A 25,663-nucleotide genomic window follows, 5' to 3' on the forward strand; every position below is an offset into this window, starting at 1 on the left:
TTTTGCTCCTAGCCCTGCTAGGTCGACTAGTTCCAGGAGATTATGAACATCTCTCAAAATGTCCTATAATGGTGGTGGTTCACTTGTCCTCTTGATCAAGGAGGCTGAGGAGACCCCACCAGATGGACTTGAACCAGTGTCCAGTCTACAAAGAGGAGGGTAAACACAGAGGAATCATTTCCTCCATGCTTCCAAGTGAAGCCAACAATGGTCGAGCAGGACCTTTGACCTACCTTCACATAGATGGAACTGTTAAAAGAAAGGAGCCAGGGGCTCCTCCCAAGCCCATGTGACCCCTGAGAAACAGATCCTCAAGTGACCTTAGGAGTAAAAATAAATTGGTTTATCTGAGCCAATGTCCTTAACACCCAAAAGGAAAGTATGTCCTTAAACACCCAAAAGGAAAGTATAACCAAAGATTAAAGGGACCAATAAAATTTCTTAAGAGTCCATATACATAGCTAAAGGCTACACAACAAGCAGCCATGCCAGATAGGAGATACCTTCTTTTGAGTTGTTGGCCAGGGTGGCCAAAACGATTCCCAGATCCTAGCATAGAACTGGGAAAATGAACAGCAGACCCCAATCTTATCCAAAGTAATATTGACAACTGATTACCGCTAGATGAGGAACAGCTGACCATCCTAAAACAAAGACCTCTAGATAGGCTGACTAGATCCACCAGAAGGGCAAGTAGTGGGGAATGGCTGGGGGTGCCAACAACACAGCAGATAGTAACAGTGATATCATTGTATAAGTCGAGGGGAGGGAGGCTATGGGAGGGTGCCATCTGAGAAGTGGGTGTATAGTTGAATAAGATGGTTTGGGATGTTCTGTGTGATACACACATACAAAATCAAAAAATTAAAAAAATGTATTATATTTGAGGAGGAAGCATGGACATTTACTTTATGCTAATAAGTGGAGGTGATAAACTTTACCATTGAAATCTACCTGATGACTTTATAGACATACGCAGGCGCCAAGGATCCAAGTGCTACCGATTATGACTAGTAATGGTCAGATACACACAGATTACAGATGCATGTGCCAACATCTCAGTGTTAATAGCAAAAACAATGAGTCTTTCTGCAAGGAAGAATATATTCTAAAATGAAATGGAGATCTTTTTTTAAAGGTTACAAACTCATTCAATTTAGTGTCTTACAGGGCTTATACTGAGTTTAATATTGTATAACTGTATTAATTCAAGTGTGAACTTAGAAACTTGCACCCACTTGTGAAAGAGATGTACTCTTGCTCTGGAGTGTGTTACTGAATATGTTAAAGCTGTAGTGAAATGCTTCTTCTAACCATGTAGTTATTAAAAATTTAAAAAATGATAAAAAATAATAATTCTTCAAAGCATAAAATTTTGCTCCTGAATAATTAGTAGATGTGGAAAACATTACCCCTGAAATCTACCTGACAACATATTGGTGCTCAGATGACAAAGAGCTCAGAAAGTAACTGACTGTGACTAATAATAATCAGATGTATAGAGATTAGGAATGCATGTGAAAACATCTTAATGTCAATTGCATTAAAAATGAATTTTTCTGTATGAAACTGTGTATGTTAATAATGAAATGGAGAGCTTTTTAAAAGGTTAAAACCTCATTTAATTTTATTTCTTATAGGGTTTATACTGAGTACAATATTTTATACACATATTTTATAAGTGTAATAATTCAACTGTAAACCTAAAAATTTACAGCCAATTTTGAAAGAGATACATCTTAGCTTAGGAAATTGTTATCAAATATGTCCATGCTGATGTAATGAAATGCTTCTTCTAAGTATGTGGTTATTAAATAAATAATTTTAAAAAAGAATGCTGGAGAATTGCCAAGGCAAAGTTTAGGAGAAGCAGATTATTATAAATTGGGATGGGCATTAAGTGACAAGGCTCTGAACAAAAGACTCCAAGAGGACAAACACTGACTCCAATAGCACTTGCTCAGAACTGAGGCCAGAACCATAATCACTACGATAAATTCACAGACTCTATAAAAAGCACTCACAAAGTGCATGGATATTTCCAAAGGACAAGAACATTAAGAAGGTTATAAACAAGCCATGATATTAAGATGAGAGGAACTGTCCCATTGTTCATTAAATCTGTAATTTGAGGATGTTGTGTTATAGGGGTCCAGACATGTACAAAATGGGAATAATGAATATAGTTGTTAGAAGGAAGAGGACACGGCAGATGAAAGAGCAAAGGATAGCCTCAGTTCAGAAACATAATTCAAGTGGTAGGATATACAGCTCAGCAGTTAAGAGCATTTATTGCTTTTGCATAGGACCCAGGTTTGGTTCCCAAGAGCCACATTAGATGGCTCACAAGCATCTAATGTTACAGTGGATGTGATGCCCTCTTCTGGACATCACATGTGGCTGCACTCATGTGGTAGACATAAACACATGGGCACATACACATAAAATAAATCGATACTAAAAGCCATGATTCAATGATTTTAATGACTAAGTTATGTGATTTTATAAACATAAGTACAGTGTAGTATTCCTTATTCTTATAAAATTCATTGTGTTGTGCAAATATTTACTAGCATTCAAGAATCATAACATAAGACAACAGTGTGGGTCCAGATATTAAGGAAATTTCATGCATACACAACACACATATACCATATGTCTATGAGCAAACGGCTATGTTGTGTTTACTATGAGCTGAATTTAATCCTCTAAAAGTCATAATCATTTGTCTTTGCAAATGCCCTACAAGATAGTCCTTCTCATTATCCTTATGTGATCCTTGAGGAAACCTGTGCTCACAGAGGTTAAATAACTTATCCCTAGTCATATAACTAATAAGCATGGATAGGCAGGATTCAAGCTAGCACTGTGACACGAGGGCTGTGGCTTCAGTCATACACATGCTGCCTCTCAATATACTTTGATAAATTATGACTAGTTCCACGAAATGAGAAATATTATGCTCTGGGACACAATAGTTGGTGGAGAGGGGTAGTTTGCAATTTGGAAAGTGAGTACTTCGGTGAAATTCCCTGCGGAAATGACATTTCTGATGATTTCAGAGAAATATTAAAGTGAAGGACATGGAAAAAAGAACATCCCAGACAAACAATGTATGCAGAATCCGTGATTTGGGGTATGAATGCAGTTGAAGGAAGCAGAGCTTAGCTTTCTCATATGTGAGGACTAGTGATGCCAGTTCAGCGAAGGAGGCTGGGCTTAGATCACGTGGGCTTTAACAGAAATGATAAGAATTTACTCTGTCAAATGTTAGGTAGCTACAAGGTTTTATGTCAAATGCAAAATAATTTAATCAATCTATTTACTTTTATTTTGTTTTGTTTTGTTTTGTTTTGTTTTGTTTTGTTTTGTGATGGTCTCTCTGTAGCCCCACCTGGCTGGAACTCTGTGTAGACCAAATTGGCGTTGATTTCACAGGGATCTACTTGCCTCTGCCTCCAGAGTGCTGAGACTGAAGGCATGAGCCACCACGCCTAGCTTAGTCTATATTTTTAAGAGACTACCCTAGTTACCATGTAGGAAATAGGCTTAAGGTGAATGGAATTTAGAGAGAGCACTCAGGACCCTACTGGTCACCTAGTCAAAGTGTTTATTGTGCTAATCATGGAAAAGATCAGAAAAAGAAGGACAGAGGGTATATTTTGGAGGAATAATCAACCGATAGCTTTAGCATGAAGAAGACTCCCAGATACATAACCTGAGTAGCCACTAGATTTCTGACTTGGATCTCTGAATGCCTGCAGCATCATCTGCTATAAGGACAAGAGAGGAACATGGAAGAAAAATAGAGTTAACCTTATGATGAGATTTCAGTGTGTGTGAGACAGGCAAGTGGAGATGCCAGGAGTCCATAACATCTAGAGCATGAGGCTTGAAAGTGATCCCGGCCAAGGAGGTTGGGGGAATGCCTTCGGCACAGAATTCTGGCTCAGTGTTAATGTGACTAACAGTGAAGTAGAGCAGAAATTACTGTGAAACCTAAGAATGAGTTCCCAGAGAGACAGGAGGGAAATCAGATGAGTGAACTATGATGGAGATGGGGAGGAGGAGGGAGGGAGAGAGAGAGAAAAGGAGAGGGTGGAAGGAGAGGAGGAGGAAGAGTTCGAAGAAAAGAAGGAAGAAAAATAAGAAGCAAAATTCTTAAAAGGAAGGTGCTATAGTACATAAAACATTTGGTGCCTTGAATCAGTCCTTGCACTTGGCCACTGCAGAGACAGTTTCATATGGAAGGTGTAACATATTTGAGCCAAATCTTCACAGTGCCTTGGCTGGGAACCATAGTAGAAATACAAGGTGGTTCTCACAGGGTGGACCAGGTGGGGTCAAGGAACAACTCCCTAAAGCTCAGAGAAATAAGAATTTAAGAGGACTGAGGGTAAAGAGAAAAGGGAGAAAAAGGTGGGAGGACGGCAGCAAATGGGAAGAACCAAACCACACCCCCAAGTGACAGCAAAACCCCTGCTCCCCAAAGTCAGAAAGGACAAAGTGGGAGGGACACGGTCCACATGGAATGGTAAGGGAATCCTTCAGGGACACACACGTGCACATCTTTATTCTAGGAAGTAGAGTAGAAGCAGGAACAGACAACATGCAGCTCAGAGCTGAGCAGAAGGGATCAAATCTTTTCTGCCTGTAGCTTTAGCTCTCTCTAAGGAACAAAGAGAAGTGATCAGGATAATATAAAGTCTGGAAAGGGCAGAGGTGAAATAGGAAGTCAAATGTCCTATGGCATTTTTCTTGCTTGTATTTTGAACACTACTTTCAGGTTATGTCAAATAGATGAGAATAAGCTTCCAAGATACTCATTTACTGTTTTCTATAAATTCCAGTGTTGAACATTTGATTATCTTCATTCTGTATGACCAGCCACACTTCTCCATCCACCCCTTTGCCATTCTTCTATAATGATAATCCCAAGCAATCTCATTTCCTGGATTTCCCATTTTGAAAAGGGAAGAACATAAGTTGTCCTTGTATTAGTGACCAAGAAAAGACAAGCTTGTCAATACATGAGTGGGAAATCTCTGACCTTAGAGAAAATTTAAAAACAGCTACAGGAATTATTATTAATTGATTTACTTTAGCTATGAATCATTATGAAAATGCAAGTTATGTAGACAATGAGAGCCAGATAACGTATTGCCCTGAGCCTTTCCTTTGGTCTTGACCTGCTTTAAACACAGGAAAGTGAGGAATCTCATTCAGTCACTGTAATATAAACCAACTGAATGCAAATTCAAACCATTAAGTTCAAATTCAGTGGTGTATGACAGAAATATTACAATTATACTCATAAGAAAACATAAATAATTCAGAGAAAGGAATAACTTACAAAGTATAATTCCCTATAACTAAACTTACTCTCCTAGAAAAAATATGACAATTTTTAAAAGCTCTGAATTGGATAAGAGTATATTTCAGAATCCTAGACTGATCTGCTTTACATATTTACACACACACACATACATACACACACATTTCAAAAACTGAAATGGAAGCCTATGGTAAGATGTGTCCAGATATTAATTTAAAATATATATTTTTATTTACATGTATGGATGTGTGTAAGGGAACCTGTGTTGTGCAATGCCCATTCCTCAACCCCAACACATCTCCCTTCTTCATTTAGTTGCTTTAGGCAGAATTCTTTCCTCATGAAAACCTTTTGTGATCTTCCTTCACTAAACCAGCTCTCCTGGATCCCTTTCTCTCAACATGTGACAGTTTTTAGTTCAGAATTCTTTGTATATCTTGATAGACATCCACAAGTAAATGTTCATTTCACCACTGTGTCTTCAGTCCTCAGCATGTGAAAAGTGTGCTATAAATGTGCACTGAATGGATGCATCAATATTCTATTTCATAGTTTGCATGTGGGGTTGAAGGAAATTGGGAGTTTGTGTGAAATGCCCACCAGAAATTAAGCCCAAGACTTAAAAGTTGGTGAACAGAATGCTAATTCTTCAATATGTTATTATATTTTTACACTGATAATATAGAAATACTCCTCCAATAGTTACTATTAAAATGACCAAATAAGAATGTATAGAATACATATCAGAGTCTGGCAGGACTTAGTTGCTAAGAAATCTGTAACTACATTGTTAGTAAAAATTAGTATGCTTGATATTGAAATTAAAGCACATGTCTAGTTATGGCTTTCTATAAAGTTCATGAATGGGATGACAAAGTACCTTGAGTCTGACCTTAGTTTGAAACAGTTTCTGACAATCACAATTAGGTCGTTTCAATGTTCCTAAAACCCTTCCTAGAGAATATAATTTTCAAGCACACAGATTCAATTTTAAAAAGTTCAAGGCCCAATTTCCTTGTTTTCCGAATGCATTAAAGAAAGCTTTCCCCCCCCCAAACAGTAGTTGTTTTATTCTGACATTTTTTTCTGAATAGCACATCCCCTCCCCCAAAATTTCTTTATTTTTATTTTTATTTTATGTGTATGCATGCATGTACTGCCTGCATGTAGGTAGGTGCACCCGTGTCGTGCAATGCTCACAGAGACAGAAGAGGCTGTTGGATCCCCTGGAACTGGAGTTACAGACAGTTGTTAGCTGCCATATGGGTGCTGGGTTCAAACCCGGGTCTTCTGCAAGAACAGCCAGTGCTCTTAACCACTGAGCCATCTCTCCAGTCCCCCTCCCCAAATATTTCTAACAGAACTGAGGATCATCAAATCACCCCTTCATTAGGCACACACACTGGAATATTGCCACTGCCAAAAAAAAAAAAAACAGAACGAAAAACAAAAACAAACAAACAACATTCAAGTCAGAGCGGCATCTGAAGCTCTTGGATCTTGGAAAGTATCTTTAGGAATAGCCGCTGCAGTAACACACTTGTATGGCACACAGAGCCTCCAAGAGGGTTACGGGTGCAAATACTTTTGCACTAGAAATATTAACGATTAAAGGCAAAAGAAATCCCCAAGATACTCGCTTCTTCTTGGAAATACAGATAAAGAGTGATGGGCCATTTCATCTTCGCCCACTTGGCCTGCCTTTACCCTTTCCAAAGGGTGGCTGCTCGCCACAGATTCTGACCTGGAACATGCTTTATTTACATGATGGTTAGTCATAGAGCATTGCAAAATAGGAAAATGGGATACAATTTTAACTCCTTGGTTTTCAAAAACTTTCCAATATATAAATTATTGCTTATAACATGATTTAATCTCCCTCTTATTTTTAAATAGAATGTATATGGTGGAAAATTGTGGGACTCAGGCCGAATAATTCAAATGTAAAACACTTTAATTTTGGAACCTACGTACTTTAAAAAAATGTTGGACTGCTTTATGAAAGTTAATAACAATAAATAAATAATGCGTAATGAATTTACATCATATAACTAGTTTGAATTTGTGATCTAGATCGAATAAGTATCTTCATAAAATGTCTAAATACAGATTATAGAATTCATTGCTGCTATTCACATCATGGACACCAGATGGCGACATAGGAAAATAAAAGTAAAGGGTACAGACGCTAGCTTCAGAATCTTGGTTGTAGTTAAAACAGTCCTATAGAAAAATAAATTTAAATTTCACTTTAATTTTCATATTCATAGAAATTTTTATATTAAAATTAATTTTAAAGCAAAATTATTGTTCTGGAACCCTGAAAAAATAGCTGGAGACATCTATCCATACAGATAAGGAAATATTCAAGACTAATTTCTGGGTGAAGACACTTATCTGTACCTGGGGACATGATCATACCTTCTGATTTTCCCTGGGCCAGGATTAGTAAAAAATTAAAACTACATTACAACATGACTAATAATTGTGAATTACCTACAGACTTTCAATAATATCGTCAGGACTTTTATTAAAAATAGATAGACGAATATATGAATGCCTGGGATATATTTAGATGGCTTGAGATGTAGAATTAATGAATAATTATTTCTGGAATGAAGTGGACTCAGGTAAAGATGTCAATTTTTCTAACCAATTGGTAAATTCCTTTTTACTTTTGTCCCAGAAACATTTAGAATACTTATTTAATGTCTTCCTCTATATCTATAACACATTTTTAAATTTTATTTTTTTTATTTTATGTGTATGCATGTATTGCCTGCATGTAGGTAAGTGCACCCGTGTCGTACAATGCCCATGGAGGTCAGAAGAGGCTGTCGGATCTGCTAGGACTGGAATTATAGACAGTTGTTAGCTGCCATGTGGGTGCTTGGGATTTGAACCCGGGTCTTCTGCAAGCACAACCAGTGTTCATAACCACTGAGCCATCTCTCCAGCCCCCTATAACACATTTTTATTTTCTAAACTGTAAGTAAAAGAGATATTCCAATACGTGAATTGCTCAAAATTCCTTGACTGCTAGAGATGTAAAACATTTCCTCATACATTAATTTTCTTTTCATCTTGTGTCCTGTTTTCCCACTTTGACAGTTCTTTCTTGGTTTTTTGTTTTTAGTTTTTTGTTTTTGGTTGATGCAGGGGGTGAACCCCAGGCCTAAGCAAGTGCTCTACCACTGACCACTAAGCCACATCACCAGACTTGTCAGTTACTTTTTAATTTAAACCTATGAAACTAATGCTTTATCATTTTATAAATGATTTTTCTTTTTTCCCATTTTTAAATTGAAGGTTTACAAATTTCATATAATGAATTTTGATCAGTTACCCTAGTTACAGTCTCTTTACTGCCCCCCACCCAGTTTCATGTACTCTGCTCTCCATATTAAAGCCTATAGAATCAAACATGCATCCCCAGATGTCCTTGGGAGTTAATCCATCCACTGGAGGCTAGTTAACCTACCAAGAGTCACACGTTTAGGAGACTGATATTCTGCTTCCCAGCAGTCATAAGTTTTCAACAGTCCCTCAGGTAGGGTTGGGATTTCTTACCAGCTTCCCCAAGTCTATGCTGGAATTTTGTCTAACTGGAGCTTATTTGAACATGGTTTTTATTTAGAAAAAATATACATCAATCTACTTATAACCTCTGCTAATGTTTCGTGAGGGTTTTGTTGTTGTTTGTTTTGGCGTATTTATCTTCTTGGTGTTTAATTATAGTGTTTAATTATAGTGACCTGACAATAGTTTTCAAATTGCAAATTTCTCCTTTTTATTGAGTGTTTTATGATCTGTTCTTTGCAACAAATTACAATTTTGGATATATTCTTATAACATTTTCCTTTACTCTTAGAATTATTTCATGGATATCTTATCCTTTATGTTATCAATAAAATCTTTATCTCATGTGTATTGAGAATTATGTGTGACAGGCCAAATACACATAAAGTCATATGCTTAGCTGGGCTCTTCTTGAACAGTTTAGAAAATGGGATTTATGTGAGGTTGAGGGTGCTCATAGCCACATATCCACAGAGCCACCCAGAGTAGAATTCTAGACCTCAGGTGCTCACTACCCAACCTCTCAAGATCTGTATTGGTTATATTTTTTGTAGAAGAATAAATAACACTGTCAGAAGATCTCTATATTTGTCTTCCTATTAAAGAAGTATTGGGGGTCAGGTTAAAATTTTCTTTATCTGTTAGTTAGAAAAACTAACATTTTCACCCAAATCTATTCTTATTCCAGGAATAATTATTTATTAATTCCACAGCTCAACTCTTTTAAATGTTACTTAGATATCTTATGTTTTTATCAGTACTTATTAAAGGCCCTAATTATTAAAAGTGCTGTTAAGTAATCCACAGTTTTATAGGGTTGCTAATGTGATCTTAATTTTATTGGTAATCTTTCTCTGTTACTCCCTGCCCCTCCCACAGAATGTGTGGTCATCCTCCCAGGAGAGACTCCAGGAGGACAGCCACACACAACACTCTCCCAATTGATTACTCATGTTCTTAAATAGATGATAATGTTTGCAACAGTGGCTGCTGGCTTGAAGTTTCCTCCAACCATTGTATGAAAACAGAAACACACTAAGAAAGGATTTTCTATTCTTTAATTTAACTTAAGAAAACTAGGTCCACCTAGGCCCTGACTCTAATAAGCATCACCAGCCCAGTTGACCTCAATTATCTATGGTGAGCTTTAATTTCTGCCTTTTTGAAGCAGTGGGCTGCACTAGGTCACTCAGAAAGGCCCTCAAGTTCTTTCATCTGACAGCTTAAAGAAATTGCATTAAAAAGAGTAATAGCTGGGTACGGCGGCTCATGCCTTTAATCCCAGCACTCGGGAGGCAGAGGCAGGCGGATCTCTGTGAGTTCAAAGCCAGCCTGGTCTACATAGTGAGTTTCAGGACAGCTGGGGCTACAGGGAGACACTGTCTCAAAAAGAACAAAAATAAATAAATAAATAAATAATAAATGTAATAAACTCTATATGCATCAAAGGAAAATAGTACAGAGAAAACAACATTATTTTGTTACAATTATGATGTTTATACAGTGATTAGAAGCACATTAGACATTGTCATAGAAACACAACTATGTCTGTCTATAAACATGTGACATCTGAAAGTTTTAACAACTATTTTCATTTCTAAATAAATATTCCAATTAGCTTGAGTCAAGACATACTCACATTCAATATGTTCACCTTAGTTGAGATATATAATAAATGGCTAAATATGTTCCACGTATAATTTTAAGATATCATATTTATATTTTAATAAAGAAAAATTTAATTCTTTAATTATTTTCATTTAGAAGGTATTGAAGCAATTGAAAGTCTGCTGCTTTTCTCATTTAGAGGCAATCTGCACTTCGCTTCCTGGCTCATCTCTCATTGATGTTTACATTTTCTCAACCATCTTTAGTCGACCACTGTGAGATGATAATATTACAGCCCTCGTCAAACAGGAAACATAGACCATTCTCTGTCTTATTCCATCATTCCTGAGATACAATAATTTCAGTATGACAAGCATAAACATTCTTTTCTTTTGAAAAATGTTTTTATCAATTCCTTGAGAATTTCCTGCAATGTCTAGACCCCTTCTCCACCTCCACCCCCACCTTACTGCCCCCTCCTGCTTCATGCCCTCTATTATATTTTTAAGGCCTATCAAGTCTAATTTGTGTTCCCAAATGTTCTTAGGTGAGGGTTCATTCCCTGCTATGTAATGCCTGCTGCTGAAAGAGAAAATTAATCACCAATCTTACCCAGCTATGAATCCCATGAGCTACATTAATGACTGGCCTGGCAAGATATGCCCACTGGTGGCACAAATGTTATGGGAGTAACCAACCACTTTATATTTGAATTTAAGGCTTGTTTCACAAAATGTAGCCCATACCTGTTAAGAGTCAGAATCACTCTTATCAGGCCAGACAGGTCACAGGTTGTACGGTAGAGCCTACTAAAATTATCATGTTGAAATATTAAACTGACTTTTATTGGCTTATTGTAATGCCCATAGTTTAATGCATCTCTTAACTTTCACCTGAGAAACTTCTTCTTGCAGCAGATCCACAACTGGTCAGTGTGTAGAGAATAAGAGACTGTGGAGTATTCAACCCTAAATGGTACAACTATGCCACATACTCTCCTCTCAAGGCTCCGGGATCATTGTAGAAGATGGGGCAGAAAGACTGTAAGAGGCAGAGGTGGTGAACAACTACAAGAAACAGTGTTTTCCAGACACCAGGGCAGTTACACATATAAAATTAAAAGTACAATACCTATGCAAACTCAAGCAAGATAAAAATCCCAGCATGGAGTTTGGGAGGTGGATAAGGAGCTCCAACCCTAGCTGAAGAAGTATTGGCAATTATAGCTTCTGCAAGAAGGAGACTCAGGGTTTTAAAGGGTGGATACTGAGTATGTTGACTAGACTGCAGGGGATGGACCTTTGAGTAATTTTTCATAGCCTTCTAGATATTTTACTGCTGCTACTACTGAAAACAAGATCTTTTTTTAAATACCTGATAAAATGCATTTCATTTATATAATACAATGAAATAACATCTCCTCAACAAAGATACTTTCCAGACAAAGAAGATGAAGAACTTTAATAGTTTCAAAGTTTATTACATCTATTGATGTTATTTTTAAAATTATCTTTAAAAAAATTTGTGTGTATTTCATACAGAATGTCCTAAACAATCTTAATCATCTTTATACCCGCATCCCAAATGGCACCCTCCCATAGCTTCCTCCCACACTGGAGCCCGTATACTCTGTCATACCTGTTACTGTCCACTGTGTTGTCAGTGCCCCAGCCCAGCCGTTCCCCAGTACAAGTTCATCTGCTGAGTCTACTCAGCCTATCTAGAGTTCCTTGTTTTACAAAGATCAGCTCTTCCTCATCTAGCAGCAATCAGTTGCCAACATTCCTTTAGACAAGATTGGGGTCTGCTGTTCATTTTCCCAGTTCTATGCTGGGTTACTGTTTGGGAGTCTCTTGGGCCACCCTGGCCAACTACTCAAAGGAAGATATCTCCTGTCTGGCATTATTTCTTGTTCGGTAGCCTTTAGCTATACAAATGTACTCTTAAAGAAATATACTGATCACTTTAATCTTTGGTTATGCTTTCCTTTGGGGTGTTTAAGACCATACAATTGGCCCAAATAAACCAATTTATTTATACTCTTAAGGTCGTTTGAGGATCTGTTCCTCGGGGGACACATGGGCTTGGGAGGAGCCCCTGGCTCCTTTCTTTTACCAGTTCCATCTATGTGAAGATAAGTCAAAGGTCCTGCTCAACCATGGCTGGTTTCACTTGGAAGCATGGAGGAAATGTTTCCTCTGTGTTGACCCTCCTCTAGGGGACCATATTAGTCCAACAACCTACTGACAAATTATACAACTAGTTCAAGGAACAAAGTATGTCTAGTCAAGGTTTATCTGAGGTTTTGTTTTTGCCCAAGCTTTATCTACGTAGCGCATGGTAATTAAAACTACCAGACTGGTGTAACTAACCTTCTTGGATGTTTAACAGCCATACTTTGAGGCCTATACTAATCCGGTCAGAGGGATTTAAAGGACAGCTTTTGCTCCTTTTCCTCCAAGGTTGACTAAGTTCCAGGGGACTATGGAACATCTATCAGAATGTCTTGTAACTGTGGTGAGTCACCTGCCCTCTTTTTCAGGGAGGCCATGGAGACCCCAGGAGATGAACTTGAACCAGTGTCTAGTCTACAAAGTGAAAGGGTGAAACAAGATCCTTTTAAAAAATATTTTATTTATTATTTTTATGTGTACAAGTGTGTTGTCTTCATGTATGTGAGTGCACCCATGTCATGCAATGCCGCAGAGGTCAAAAGAGGGCTTCAGATTACCCTGGAACTGGAGTTAAGGATGGTTCATAGCTGCCATGTGGGTGTTGGAAATTGAACCCAGGTCCTCTGCAAGAACAGTCAGTGCTCTTAACCACTAAGCCATCTCTCCAGCCCAGAAAAAAAGATCTTAATGAAGCAAGAAGATGATTACTCTTTGACCTGTTCATCTCTAATAACATGGTGACACAAGCCTAATCAATATGTACAATATTTTCATAATGCCTGAAGATAATTACTTGAAAATTTTTCCCTACTTGGAAAGAAAGTAGCATTGACAATGTGGTCATGGCTAGATTTCCTTAAACAGCATAAAGCATGAGAGACAGAGAGCAAATACGTCTACAATGCAGAGATACTACAATGCTGATAATATGACTGAGCAGGACAGTGGCCATATAAGGGAATGAATCTAACTTATCAAGGACTAAAATCTGCTGTAAAATCCTGACACCTTGCACATTTTTTTCAATACTTTTTAATGATTAAAAAAAAACTATTATCCAATCACACTGGCCACTATGTGTTTTGGAAATATTTTATGCACAGTAACAGCTGTACAGAATAGTGCCTTAACTTAAAAAAAAATCTTATTTTGTGTGTGTGCATGGTGTGTATGTTTCTGTGTATGTATGCTCATGTGTGTATATATACGTGATGTGTGATGTGGGGGCACATGTGTGCCATAGTGCAGATGTAAGGGTCAAAGGACAACTTTGTGGAGTTGGTTCTCTCCTTTTACCTTTACGTGGGATCTGGGGATTGATCTCTGATTGTCAGGCTTGCAAGTCAAACGCTTTATCCAAAGGGCCATCTCAAATTCCAAGAAGCAGGTATTCTTGGAAAGAAGGAGTATAACGATATAGAAAATAAATATTTGTGAAATATCAGGTGAAGAGAAATTTTATAAAGAAATGTGAAGTGAAGTGGTATGCTAGAGAATGCCAACGTAGCGGAATAGCTGGGAACGTTCTGGGCACATGGTGGTCTAGGAGGATTCTGATAACACAACATTTGACAAGAGTCTGAACTGATGGGCAGAGAAGCAGAGAAGATCCCGAGCACTGAGGTGCATGTCACAAGAAACAGAAGTTATCTCTAATCTGTACATATCTCGTAGACATTCACCAAACAGGAGAGAGATGCACTTTCAAAGCAAGGTTAATACATTCAGTATGAAACGTATCTGGGATCAACAAAACCAGCTGGTAGAGTCATGAATAAGGCCTGAAGAAATTATACTGGATTAGATTCAGTACCACAGATATCACAGATGTGTTGAAGAACACAGAACATGATTATGGTGTAAGTTAATTGAAAAAAAATTGAATAAAAGGAATTACCCATAAAACCCAGAGCTTAAGTAGGAAAAATCTGACAGGGAGTAAGAGGCCACTTTTAAATATACTTTAAAGGGTGCTCTAAGCATGAATTAAACAAAACATTACAATGGAGAAAAGTAAGTGCCTTACAATTGAAAGGCATGACACAACTGCAAATTGTCACTGTATGTTGAAGCACCTTGCCTTACATTTTAAAATTGTAAATTTAAAAAAAAAAAGATTTTCAGGGTGGAGAGATGGCTCAGCAGTTAAGAACACTGGTTGTTTTTGCAGAAGACCTGGGTTCGAATCCCAGCACCCACATGGCAGCTAACAACTATCTATAACTCCAGTTCCAGTGGATTCAATGGCCTCGTCTGTCCTCCATGGACACTGCATGACATGGACGCACTTACCTACATGCAGGCAATACACTCATAGACATAAAATAAAAATAATAAAATATTAAAAATATATTCTTAGGCCTGAGTGCTTGACTTTTCAGTTGTATTATATATATATCAAAATCATCAAATGGTTTTTAGCACCTTAGAAATTTGCTTAATTGAGGTTTAATTTATTTAACTGTCAAACTAGTGGTCTATGCATTCTAGTATTAAGCACCTATGATATCCATTTAATTTCATTTGAATTTTTATTCCATTAAATAATGGAGAACATACACAGCAATTTAAAGAAGTGAACAAGTCTGCTAGTTTATGGTTCAAACCCCTTACATCCTATTATTCTCCTTACTTATACTCAAAGTGAATAAATTAGAAAGATCTTAACTTAATAAATACTGAAATACATGGAGTCATTTCCTAGTTTGCAATGGCTCAGGAATAAGTTAATAACTTTCATAATTTTAAAAATAGTTTGAGAATAAAACTTCCCCACCTGACTGTTAGATTGCACTTTCCCATACTGCACATACAATTAACTCCCAAATTCCAAAGCCTCAGCGTACTGTGTTATTAACAGTAAAAAAACAAAACAAGCAAAAAATCTGGCTTGTCAACACCTTGTAATAACCTTCCCTTATATTTACAAAGCAATTATGTTATCCTCTACAACTTTTTAAATAAAATAACCTTCATTACTTTGTCTTGTTATAATTAGCCAAATTTATCCTCTTCATTTTAGTGTTTTCTTTGTAGCGTGCAATTTCTTAATGGGTCTTTTAAATAAAAATAATTTATATATATATATATATTATTATTTTTGTATTTTTGAAACAGGGTCTCCCTGTAGCCCCAGCTGTCCTGCAACTCACTATGTAGACCAGGCTGGCCTTTAACTCACAGGGATCTTCCGCCTGACTCTGCCTCTTGAGTGCTGGGATTAAAGCATGCACCACTATGCCTGGCAATAACGATAATTTTTAAAGCACCTATCTTTATCTTTAAAAACAAGTATATATGGAAAGAATTTTGCTTCTTTTAGTGACCTTAATTCCATAGTCACCTTCTATTTTAAAAATATCCCACTTGCAACTTGGGTGTGAAATGTCCCCCTAACTGCTCATGTTAAAGCTTGGTCTCTAGTTGATGGTGTTGTTTTGGGAGGTTGTGGAACCTTAGGGAGGTGTGGCTCCACTGGAGGAAATGGGCCACTGGGGCTGTGCCCAGCTTCAGGTCTTTCTTTAGGCTTCCTGGTCCCCAGTGAGGAGCCTGTGGAGCCACAGTTCCGGTTGTGAAAATCTGAGGCAGCTTTGCTGTCATACCTTCCTGCCATGATGGACCACTGCCTCAAAGACTGAACCTAAACAAATCCTTCCCTTAGGTTGTTTCTTGCCAGGTATTTGGCCACAGAGACAAGAAAGGTAATTTGAGATATTACCCTACAATGGCTATAAAATAAAAATAACCGTAATATCAAGAGTTCTGAGTTAACGAGAACTCAAAATCTGTCAGTGACTGACTTGCAATACAACACGATTTAGAAGCCTCAGATAGACACCCAAGGCCCTGCCCCCATTAATATACATGGATTTCTTGATGTCTTCTTCCAATGGCATGAACCTGCTTGCCCTACACAGAGTTAATGGTGGTGTCATGCTAACCACTGTGCAAGAATTACATGGAGGACTTGCTAGAAGCAGATTTAGTGTTTTTAGATCTGGGACAGAGCTTGAGTTTGCATTTCTAACCATTGCCTAACAGGCTCCAAGCCAGGCTTTTCACTGCTGGGCCACAGGCTTCAATTAAGAAGCAAGGGTATAAAAAACAATCTGCCTATTCATTGACAGAAATGAGCTGTGGCTCAACATAAACTTTTGTTGAAATCTAGATGGATGGCTATTTTATAAGACATGAAATGAAATTACTCTCCAAGATATCATTGCTCATAAACTCTCTTGGCAGGCTGTATATCTTTTATTTTATTGGGTTGTGAGCTCAAGGCCTGTTTTGAAAGGATTTTGAATTTTGCAAGGAGGATAAATAATTTTTAACCTCAAATTATAAAACAATTCACAAATTATTCTATACCAAATAGAATCTAAAAACAACACCAAAAAATCATGACCTTGTCTAGAGCACTTAAGAAATATTTTAGAAGGAAAACTGAAAGGTAAATCCCATAGAAATGGAACGTGCATATACAGTAGAACTCCACAGATAAACACCCCCCACCACCACCTGTGATACTGGTTGATGCCACGTCTGGGAATTTAAGTGCCTAAGGTTTTACACTACTTACAAGTTTACAAATTGCTTTCCTATCATTTCAAAGAAAATTGGCAAAAATAACCCAAGCTCTCTGGGTCAGAGACAAATGACTACTCTCTGCAGCAGCAGTAGCTGGAGAAGCATCTTTGTTTATAGGAGATTGTCACACCCCAATTACCCCAGGGTGACAGAGGAGGGCCAGGGGTCCTTACACAAGAGTGAGATGTGCTTCAGGCAAGAAATCCCTCCATGTGAAATTCCTGACCTTTCATTAGAGCTGCCAGTAGCCCACCCATCCTCTCCTCCACAGACAGTATCTTAATTACTCTGCCATGTAAGCCTGTTTCAGCAAAGAGAAATCTTTAGCTTCAGTACCCTGGAGAACAAAATCTCTGAGCAAACTGTTTTTGAGCCTTAGACTTGGAGAAACATACAATTCTTAAAGAATTGCCTGCATGCAGTTGGAAGAGAAGTATTGGAAGATGATATAGTAGCCATATTAATGATGAAGATAAGCACTTTAGACATGATATTTTGTTTTATGCCCCTGATGTTAGTGGAAATTAAAAATAACTGCATCCACTTTGGGGAAGCAGAACCTGCCATTTATTTATAAGCCTCATGCAAATTGTCCACAGTGAGAGAGCTAACAGAGTCAAAGCTTGTACATGGCTCCTATGCAATTCCAGCAGCACCCCTAAGAGACAGAACTGTGTGAGAAGAGTGAGTCACTAACCCAAATGTGAGCCTTAATAATGAATGTTGATACAGGTGTGATGTGCCCAGGATTCTTCCATCTTGCTCCTCACTCTGTAAGACCAACGTGTACTGTAACCTAGATCCAGACTATGGAAGGCGAAGACTTTTTGTGATCTTTGGAATGTTGTATTTAAAGGTTTTTACATGAGGGAAAGATTCCAACTAGACCAGGGCTCATTTTCCCTTCTCAGTTGAACTTGGCTGGAATTCCTTACTCTGGCAGTGCATCTGCATTTGTGGATAAACTTACTTATAGAAATGTTTTTAGTGACACAACCTGGGAAAGGGGGAGAACTTATTTCCTTTTTAATCTCTCCTATAAGGTTTTATATTTTGACTTTTTTGAGATTTATTTTATTATTTTTATTTATGAATGTGTGTGTCTGTGTGTGCCTCAGTATCTGTATGCCTCAGTGTATGTATATGCAAGTGCATTCATGTGCCTGCAGAGGCCAGAAGAGGGCATCAAATCCATTGGAACTGGAGTTGCAGGCAGTTGTGAACTGCCAATATGGGTGCTAGGAATCAAACTGTACTTGGGTCCTCTGCTGGAGAAGCAAGCACTGTTAACCACTGAGCCATTTTATCCAGCCCCATTGATTATTAGTAACTATTTTTTTTCCTGGTGAGAACCCAAAGGCAGAATTTTGCAGTGAGTATGAATTACAAAAGCTGCTGTGATGAAAACTGACTCAAAGGTCCTTGACATAATCACAATATTTGTACCTCATTCTCAAGGCAGGAAATGTGTGGCTGGAGAAGATCTTTGGTTAACTTTTAACATAGCATAACAAACAGTACACATTTCCCTTTCATCATCTTCTGGCTTGTACCATTTTATTCCTAAAATATTAAAACATTCATAACAAATTCACATTCATAAACAAATTCTATTCTGTGTGTCAACACTGGAAATTTTGCCTGTAAATCAGAGCATGCTGTGATGGAATTTCTGTTCCTATCATCTACCACTACTTCTATCAAAGTGTATAACTAGATTAGTGGGAAAACAGCTGTCTTGTGCTTGCATTTACACTTTGTTTAACAGCAGGCTTCCTTTCTACAACAAAGAACAGCCCCAGGAAAGAACAGAAAACACAAAATGATGGCTTTACCTCTCACACCTTATATAAGACTTAGGCATAAAAATTACCTTAAAAACACATACAAAAAAGACACTGACTCATAAGCCTAAAAATGAGAGGCAGCTTGGTTTTTCTGCTAGGCAGTTCCAGAAAATCTTGGGAGAGTGGTAATAGAGTTTATACATTGAGTCTTTGAATGAGCAACATGTTCTTAGGAATATGTATCTCTAGATACATGAGGGATTTGGGCAAAAATGTCTGCAATGGTTCCTTGCAGAATCTCTGCCTAGGTTCCTCGGTGCCTTGCTCCCAGGCATCAGTGCAGTCACAAAGGGACATGTTCTATTACTCACTGTCAAAGGGTTTCAAAGACAAGAAAGAACACTTAGGCAAATGGATGCACACACACTTCACATAATACTAAAAATATAAAGATTTCTTTCCTGAAAATTTCTACGCTATTGAATTGTTAACATCCTATTTAATGAGAAGAGATCATCTGCTAAAAACAAAAATTTGAATTTACATTAGTAAAATGTAGAAGAATTTAATCTCAAATACATCAATTTCAGATAGTTTATATGTAAAGCATAGTAGCTAATAAAAACAAAGAAGTTCTGTTAAACTGTGAACTTAATGTCGCTGACACTAGAGTATAAATGTAAGAAAAAAATATAAAGTATGACAGTATCAAAAAATGCAGAGTAAAAGAAGCAAATAAACACATATGAAGATGCATTACTCTAGGTAGAAACGTGCAATTCAAATAGGCATCTATCTTCAAATAAAATAATAATCCAATTCAAATATATTTTCCTCATACAGTAAATTTTCTTATGGCATTCCTCTATGCCATAAGAATGCTAGAACTTAGGAGGCTGAAGCAGGAGAATCATGAATTTAAAGTTAGTATGAGCTATATAGCAAGTTCTGGGCTATCCTGGACTACATAATGTCTGAAAAACAGCAACAAGAAAAACATACATTTAAAATCATAGTAGTTTCAGGAAGAGCAAAGATTTTAAAAATCTTCAGACATTATGAATCTCCATGTTGACCTCACCTGTAAGTAGGAAAGAACCAAATGTTGAAGGAATAAAACTTATTCAGTGGCTACTGAATCATAAATTCTTTTAGAACTCCTTGATATCATTGCTCACAGTCTAACTGGGACAGATGCTATTGGCACCCATCCCTATTCCATATATGCCAACCTAATATGTACCTACCTGCCCAAGACTGCAGTCCAACTTCTGCAGTGCACATGGCAGGTTGGGCATGCAAGGAACTGGTGCCACATGGGGACAGTCATTAATTTTGTATGTGCAAACACATTTTCCCCTTGAAAATATGAGCTTCTGTGTACTATCACGCATAGAATGTATTGTGGTTTGTAGAGTGGCACAGAGGATGAGCTCAGCTTACTCAGTGATGTGCTGTTTAATAATGTGTCACTTATTAGTTCTCTTCTTTATTTCCCACATTTCTTTAAGTCTTTTCCAGAGTTGCTTTCCAAATAAACCATTTAAATTTAAATCTTTGTCTCAGTGACTGTTTCTAGGGAAACATAAATCTAATTTGATATCAGCAGTGGTCTTGATAAACAGATGCTCAGAATAGATTCTAGAAGGGAATTGTTTACCAGACACATAGCAACAATGGGGCATACAGAAGAGAATTGGAGCCAAGGAAACTGCTCAGATAGTCAGCATCATAATGGTAAGATTTCAGCCTTTGGTAATCTCAACAGAATTCAGACTGATAGGAGATGTACTTGCCTTTGAGAAATATGAAGACACCAATAAGTTCATTGGCCCTTAAATTCCACTGAAGAAAACAATTGCCTCGGGCCAGCCAACCTCAAACTAAGAACAAAATACGAAAGCCAGAAAACTTGCAGAAATGCTGGAAAAGTGATTCTCATTTCATACTGTAGGAGGGTTAGCCTTTGCTAGAAATCAGGATTTGGGGTTTTAGAATCACTATTATAAAGATGGTTGTTCACACAGCCAGGGCAGATATCTATGTAAAATCATGGTACTGATAAGCAAGGAATAGCATTTAAAACTAGGAGGAGGAGGTGTGCGTGGATGCTCTTTTGAACACTGATCTCTCAGTTGCCCTTCAAATGCTTGCATACAGCCTGTTCTCATCAATTAGAATACAGCAGCTTCTCTCTTCTTAGACAATTAAGGATGATATTTGTTCTCCTTATGAACCGACCCCATATCTCATTGCTCTAGGCAACAAAGATGCCAAGTCTGAATGTAGCCCACCTGTGAAAGCACAGTTTGTAACAGGAAAACAAGAAAACAATGTATTCAACAATAGAACAGAAGATCTGTCAAGCACGAACAAGTTGAAGCTAGGAGTACATGCAGGGAATGAGTATTGAGGGAACCTGGTGGCAAAAATGCACTTCACATTGGGTGTGGAGAAATAGATGCCCTGAAATATGAAAATACTTGTTCTTTTATACAGAATTAAGCAGTTTGGTCGGTTGGTCAAGGTCACAAAAGAAGCAATATTGGAAGACAACCCTTGGACAGAAAGTTAGAGAAAAAGCTGAGGACGATAGACCATTGGAGAAGACATGAATTTTGCCTATCTGTGTCTCACACCAGTGTTCATTAGAATCATCACAAGTCATGTACTGGATATTTGGGTGGGTAATATTTTCAATTGGAAGCCATCATCTCTGTCTATAGTAACTGCAGTGAAGGATTACAAAATGAGTCTGTGGGCAGAACATACAGCAGAGAGAGAAGATAAATTTGGGACTAAAAAGCACAGGCTTTTCTCAGCTATTTTCATAATGCTACAGTCACTGGTAAATGGCTAGCCCACTAGGAACAATCCAGTTCAGAGTCCTTAATTTAATAATACCCATATGGAAAGCAACCAGCAACTTGATGTAAGAAATTGCTATATGTTAGATCTCTAGAAAAGGGATAAATTTTGCTTTTCTTATTAACACAAATCTGGTTCCAGGATTCTTTTTCATAGTGTCTTATCATTAGTCCTAGAGTTTAGGGGGGTTTTGATCATGAGATTCTGCTTAACATCTCAAATGAAGCAAACTAGTTTACAACAAAGGAAGTCTAATAATGAGCACATGACTAAATTTGCTGGCCTACCTTTTGCCACTTCTAAGAATTGGCCTGGATAATCTTTGGAACATTCTTCTTTAAAAGTTTTCTCAGGCTCCAAGAGAATGGAGAATAACACTCTGTTTGTGGATGCTGTTCTCTGTACTAGACTGCACTTATACCAGCTGATAAAGAGCAGTTGTTAATTTTCCAGGAACTTTTAGAGCTATGTGATCTCAAATTAGTAGCTTGAAATTGACCATGGTGTATTTGCATCATGAAAAGCATCCTGCCCACTCACCTATTGGTCCTGCCTCCAGAAAATAGAATGCACAAATGTAAAAACCAAGGAGGAGAAGGAGGCATCTCTACCATCACTACAACTCAAAGAGAACCACATAGGAAATGTATACTTCCTGTGTCCATGGAAATATGCCTGCTTTTCAAGTGCACGTGGTAGGGTCAGGGTTGGAATACACTTACAAGGGCCATTAAGAGAGTTTTATTAACATAAATGTATATTTGCTCTCTGAATATTTTAAACTCCTTATTCCAGGTAATCACTATGTTTAAAAAATTAGGATATTATTATGACAATTGCTTTTATTTAGTGGAGGCGAAGAGGATTGTTCATGGAATTCAGGGAAGTCCATGTTTGGTGATGATTATGAATAGATAATTGTAGATTCACTATTTGAATGGACACAGAAACGTTGGCTTTTAGGCCTCTGGTTAAAAAGGCATCCTACTGAGAAAGATACTGACAGAAGAGGGGACCAAGAATGCAGGGAAATTAGGAAGAATATTAGAGGAGAGAAAAGACAAAAATAAATTATGATCTCGGCACAAGCTTTAGAGGTCCATCATCTTCGTGTCTCATATTTAGTTTTGTTTGTTTTTGTAAAAGTGTGATGGGCTTCCATCTTTAAGTTTCATTCATTTGATAGGGTAGGTAGCTAACATCCCCTAACCTCAAGAATGTGTAATTCTCTGTTTCTGTACACCCTCTTGTGACCAGAGTCTGTTCTGACCACATGGGGACAGTTGGTACTTCACACTCCAGCTCCTCAGCATTTACAACCAGGAAACTCTGAAGTGGCTATTCCCAAAGGCTTCTAGACTTTCTCAACAGAATAGATTTCTTTTGTTAATATTTTTTAAATTCAATTCTCCCTTCCCCTGTCTCTCTCCACCCCCTTAACTAGTACTATTTCCTGTGATCACCTCCAAAATAAACTGCCTTTCCTCAACCCATGACTGAGGTTCAGATTCTACAAGAGGTCAAAGAAAGACAATAACTGCATTTAATATTTGTTGATTTTAAATGAATTGCATTATATGATAAATTCGAACTAAATAGAATGTATTTAAGCCATTCTCTTTTACTATGTAAAAGATATTCTGTTAACCCATTACAAAGCTTTTGTAATTGATTTTTTATACACATATAGCTGGATATCTTTCTGATCATCTTTTTTGAGATGAATGACATGAAACGAAGTCCCAACAAGAGTTTGACAGTGTTCCTTGTAAATTTATTAAAACTAGGAAATATCTCCAATTTATTCTCACAGAGAATTATATACTGTCAGACATTGTAGAAAATGGGTTCTCAAGTCTATGTGTAACCTTAGAATATCTCAATAGCATTTTATGGATAAATACTTTCCCTCTTAGTAAACATCACTAATCTATGTACCTGAAGCTTCACTTGACATGAGATTATACTGACCCCCTGCTTCCTCTGATTCCAGGAAAGGGAGAAAATCAATCTCAGACTAGCTAGTTTAACTTCGTCCTTCCAAGTGATTTTAGAGACGTATGTTCTCATTTGCTCAGTACAACACCCCTCACCATCTACTCTTCCTCCTCCACCTACATTTCTATGACCATTGCCACTTCAAATACAAAACTACAAACAATAAAATGGTCATGAAATATGTTGCCTAAATTCTATAGATTAAAATGAGACATGAAAATAACCATTTTTCTTTTCAATTTGCTTCAGAGTTCAGTTGTTTCTAGCTGTAAGAAGGTCTAAGATCCTTCCAAGCACATTCAGTTGCCTCTTGGTTCTTGTGTTAGTAAAATCACAATGCGATAAAGATAATTGTCCAGGTTGAAAATGAGCATACAAAATTAACTGTTCAGTCATGCTGCCAAGACGCTACTCCATCAGATGTCTGAATGGTGTTTGGGAGCGAAGTGTCTCACAATACCAATGTGGGCTCCCTTGAAAGAAGAAAGGGAATGCTTCTCATTTATAGTCATTGTTTCAATTACTTTCTTCAGTGGTAAATGCTCAAACGGGATATTGGGTTGGAAGTAAAGGGGAATATATAATGGACAGCTCAGTAAAGCAGCTTGTAACACAGAGACACCTCAGCCTACCTAAAATAAAACACACAGTGTCTAATGTGGAGGGAAGGGATGACAGGAAGGTGAAATTCAGGAGTGCAGTCACCCATACTCACTGAAGCTACGTTCACGAAATCGTCATCTGAGAGGGTCTCTAACATTTCGGAGACTGATGTTCGGATAAGTTTCAGAGTCAATCCGCTAACACTTCCACTCCTATGAACACACAAATGGGTCCACATGTTATTCAAAAGGCATTTAACAAACAGCATCATAAAGGAAACTAGGAAAATGATGAGATCACTAACTTCCAGATCATTACATGATAGTAAAATAATAATTCTGTCTTTAAAAACATAAGCAAAAGAAATTATTATCTGAGGATAATTTGGATATAATATAAATCAATCAGACCTTTCTTTCCTGTCAATATCTGTATGCCTGGATTTCTAACTAAAAGTATCAAAAATATACGACAAGCAACAAAAAAGCATCCTTCCAGATTTTCAGTCCCAGCATTTCATTTAGGAAGCATATTGAATACCAGCTCTGACAGCCCTGTTAGAAGGAAGGGCTACAGAGGTTAATGAGTATAGTCAGTGTCCTCAGGAACCCACTGTTTGACTTGACTAAACCAATAATTATAGAGCCGCATAGCTGTGATAATAGATTTGTGGACAAAACGCCTCATTTCACAGCTTGCAGCACATTTCCTCCAAGATTTCTTCTTTTTTCTGGTCTCTTCCTTTCACCTATTTGTAAGACTCATCTCTAGGCAACTCACTCCTATATCTAACGAATAGATGCACATAGATTTTCACATATATGTTAAGTAGAAATAACGTAACAAATTAATAAAACAACAAATGTAAAAATGATAGAAATGAAAAAAAAATCCTAGTAATAAAATATAACATTTTTCTACTTTGAGGAAAATCCTTAAAAGTCAATAGAATCATTAATGGTTAAGTAACAGCTAAGTCATGTTTGTGTGTGTGTGTGTGTGTGTGTGTGTGTGTGTGTGTGTGTGCATGTCAAGAACTGGTTAACTTTTTCGACACTGTACTTTTGTCATTCAAAATTGAAAGCAAAAATTGGAAACAAATAAGTAACTTTTCAAAAAAGGCA

At 37.4% G+C, this 25,663-nt stretch overlaps 1 protein-coding gene across 8 annotated transcripts in view; it reads right to left on the reverse strand.

Moving 5' to 3' along the window:
- Cacna2d1 (calcium voltage-gated channel auxiliary subunit alpha2delta 1) overlaps positions 1-25,663 on the reverse strand; it is a 499,112-nt gene that overhangs the window by 89,002 nt on the left and 384,447 nt on the right. For 7 of the 8 annotated variants that reach the window (XR_003848843.1, XM_017797133.2, XM_017797131.2 and 4 more), the window contains exon 10: positions 24,652-24,751. Coding sequence is in view for 7 of the 8 variants with exons in the window: in XM_017797133.2 (XP_017652622.1) it covers positions 24,652-24,751 (100 nt within the window). In the remaining variant the exon portion in view is untranslated. Of the gene's footprint in view, positions 1-23,782; positions 24,410-24,651; positions 24,752-25,663 lie in introns of those variants that run through there. The other variant, XM_029561556.1, reaches the window with a different exon arrangement.

This window comes from Nannospalax galili, unplaced genomic scaffold (assembly GCF_000622305.1).
Source record: "Nannospalax galili isolate Female #2095 unplaced genomic scaffold, S.galili_v1.0 scaffold973, whole genome shotgun sequence".
NCBI classification, from domain to species: Eukaryota; Metazoa; Chordata; class Mammalia; order Rodentia; family Spalacidae; genus Nannospalax; species Nannospalax galili.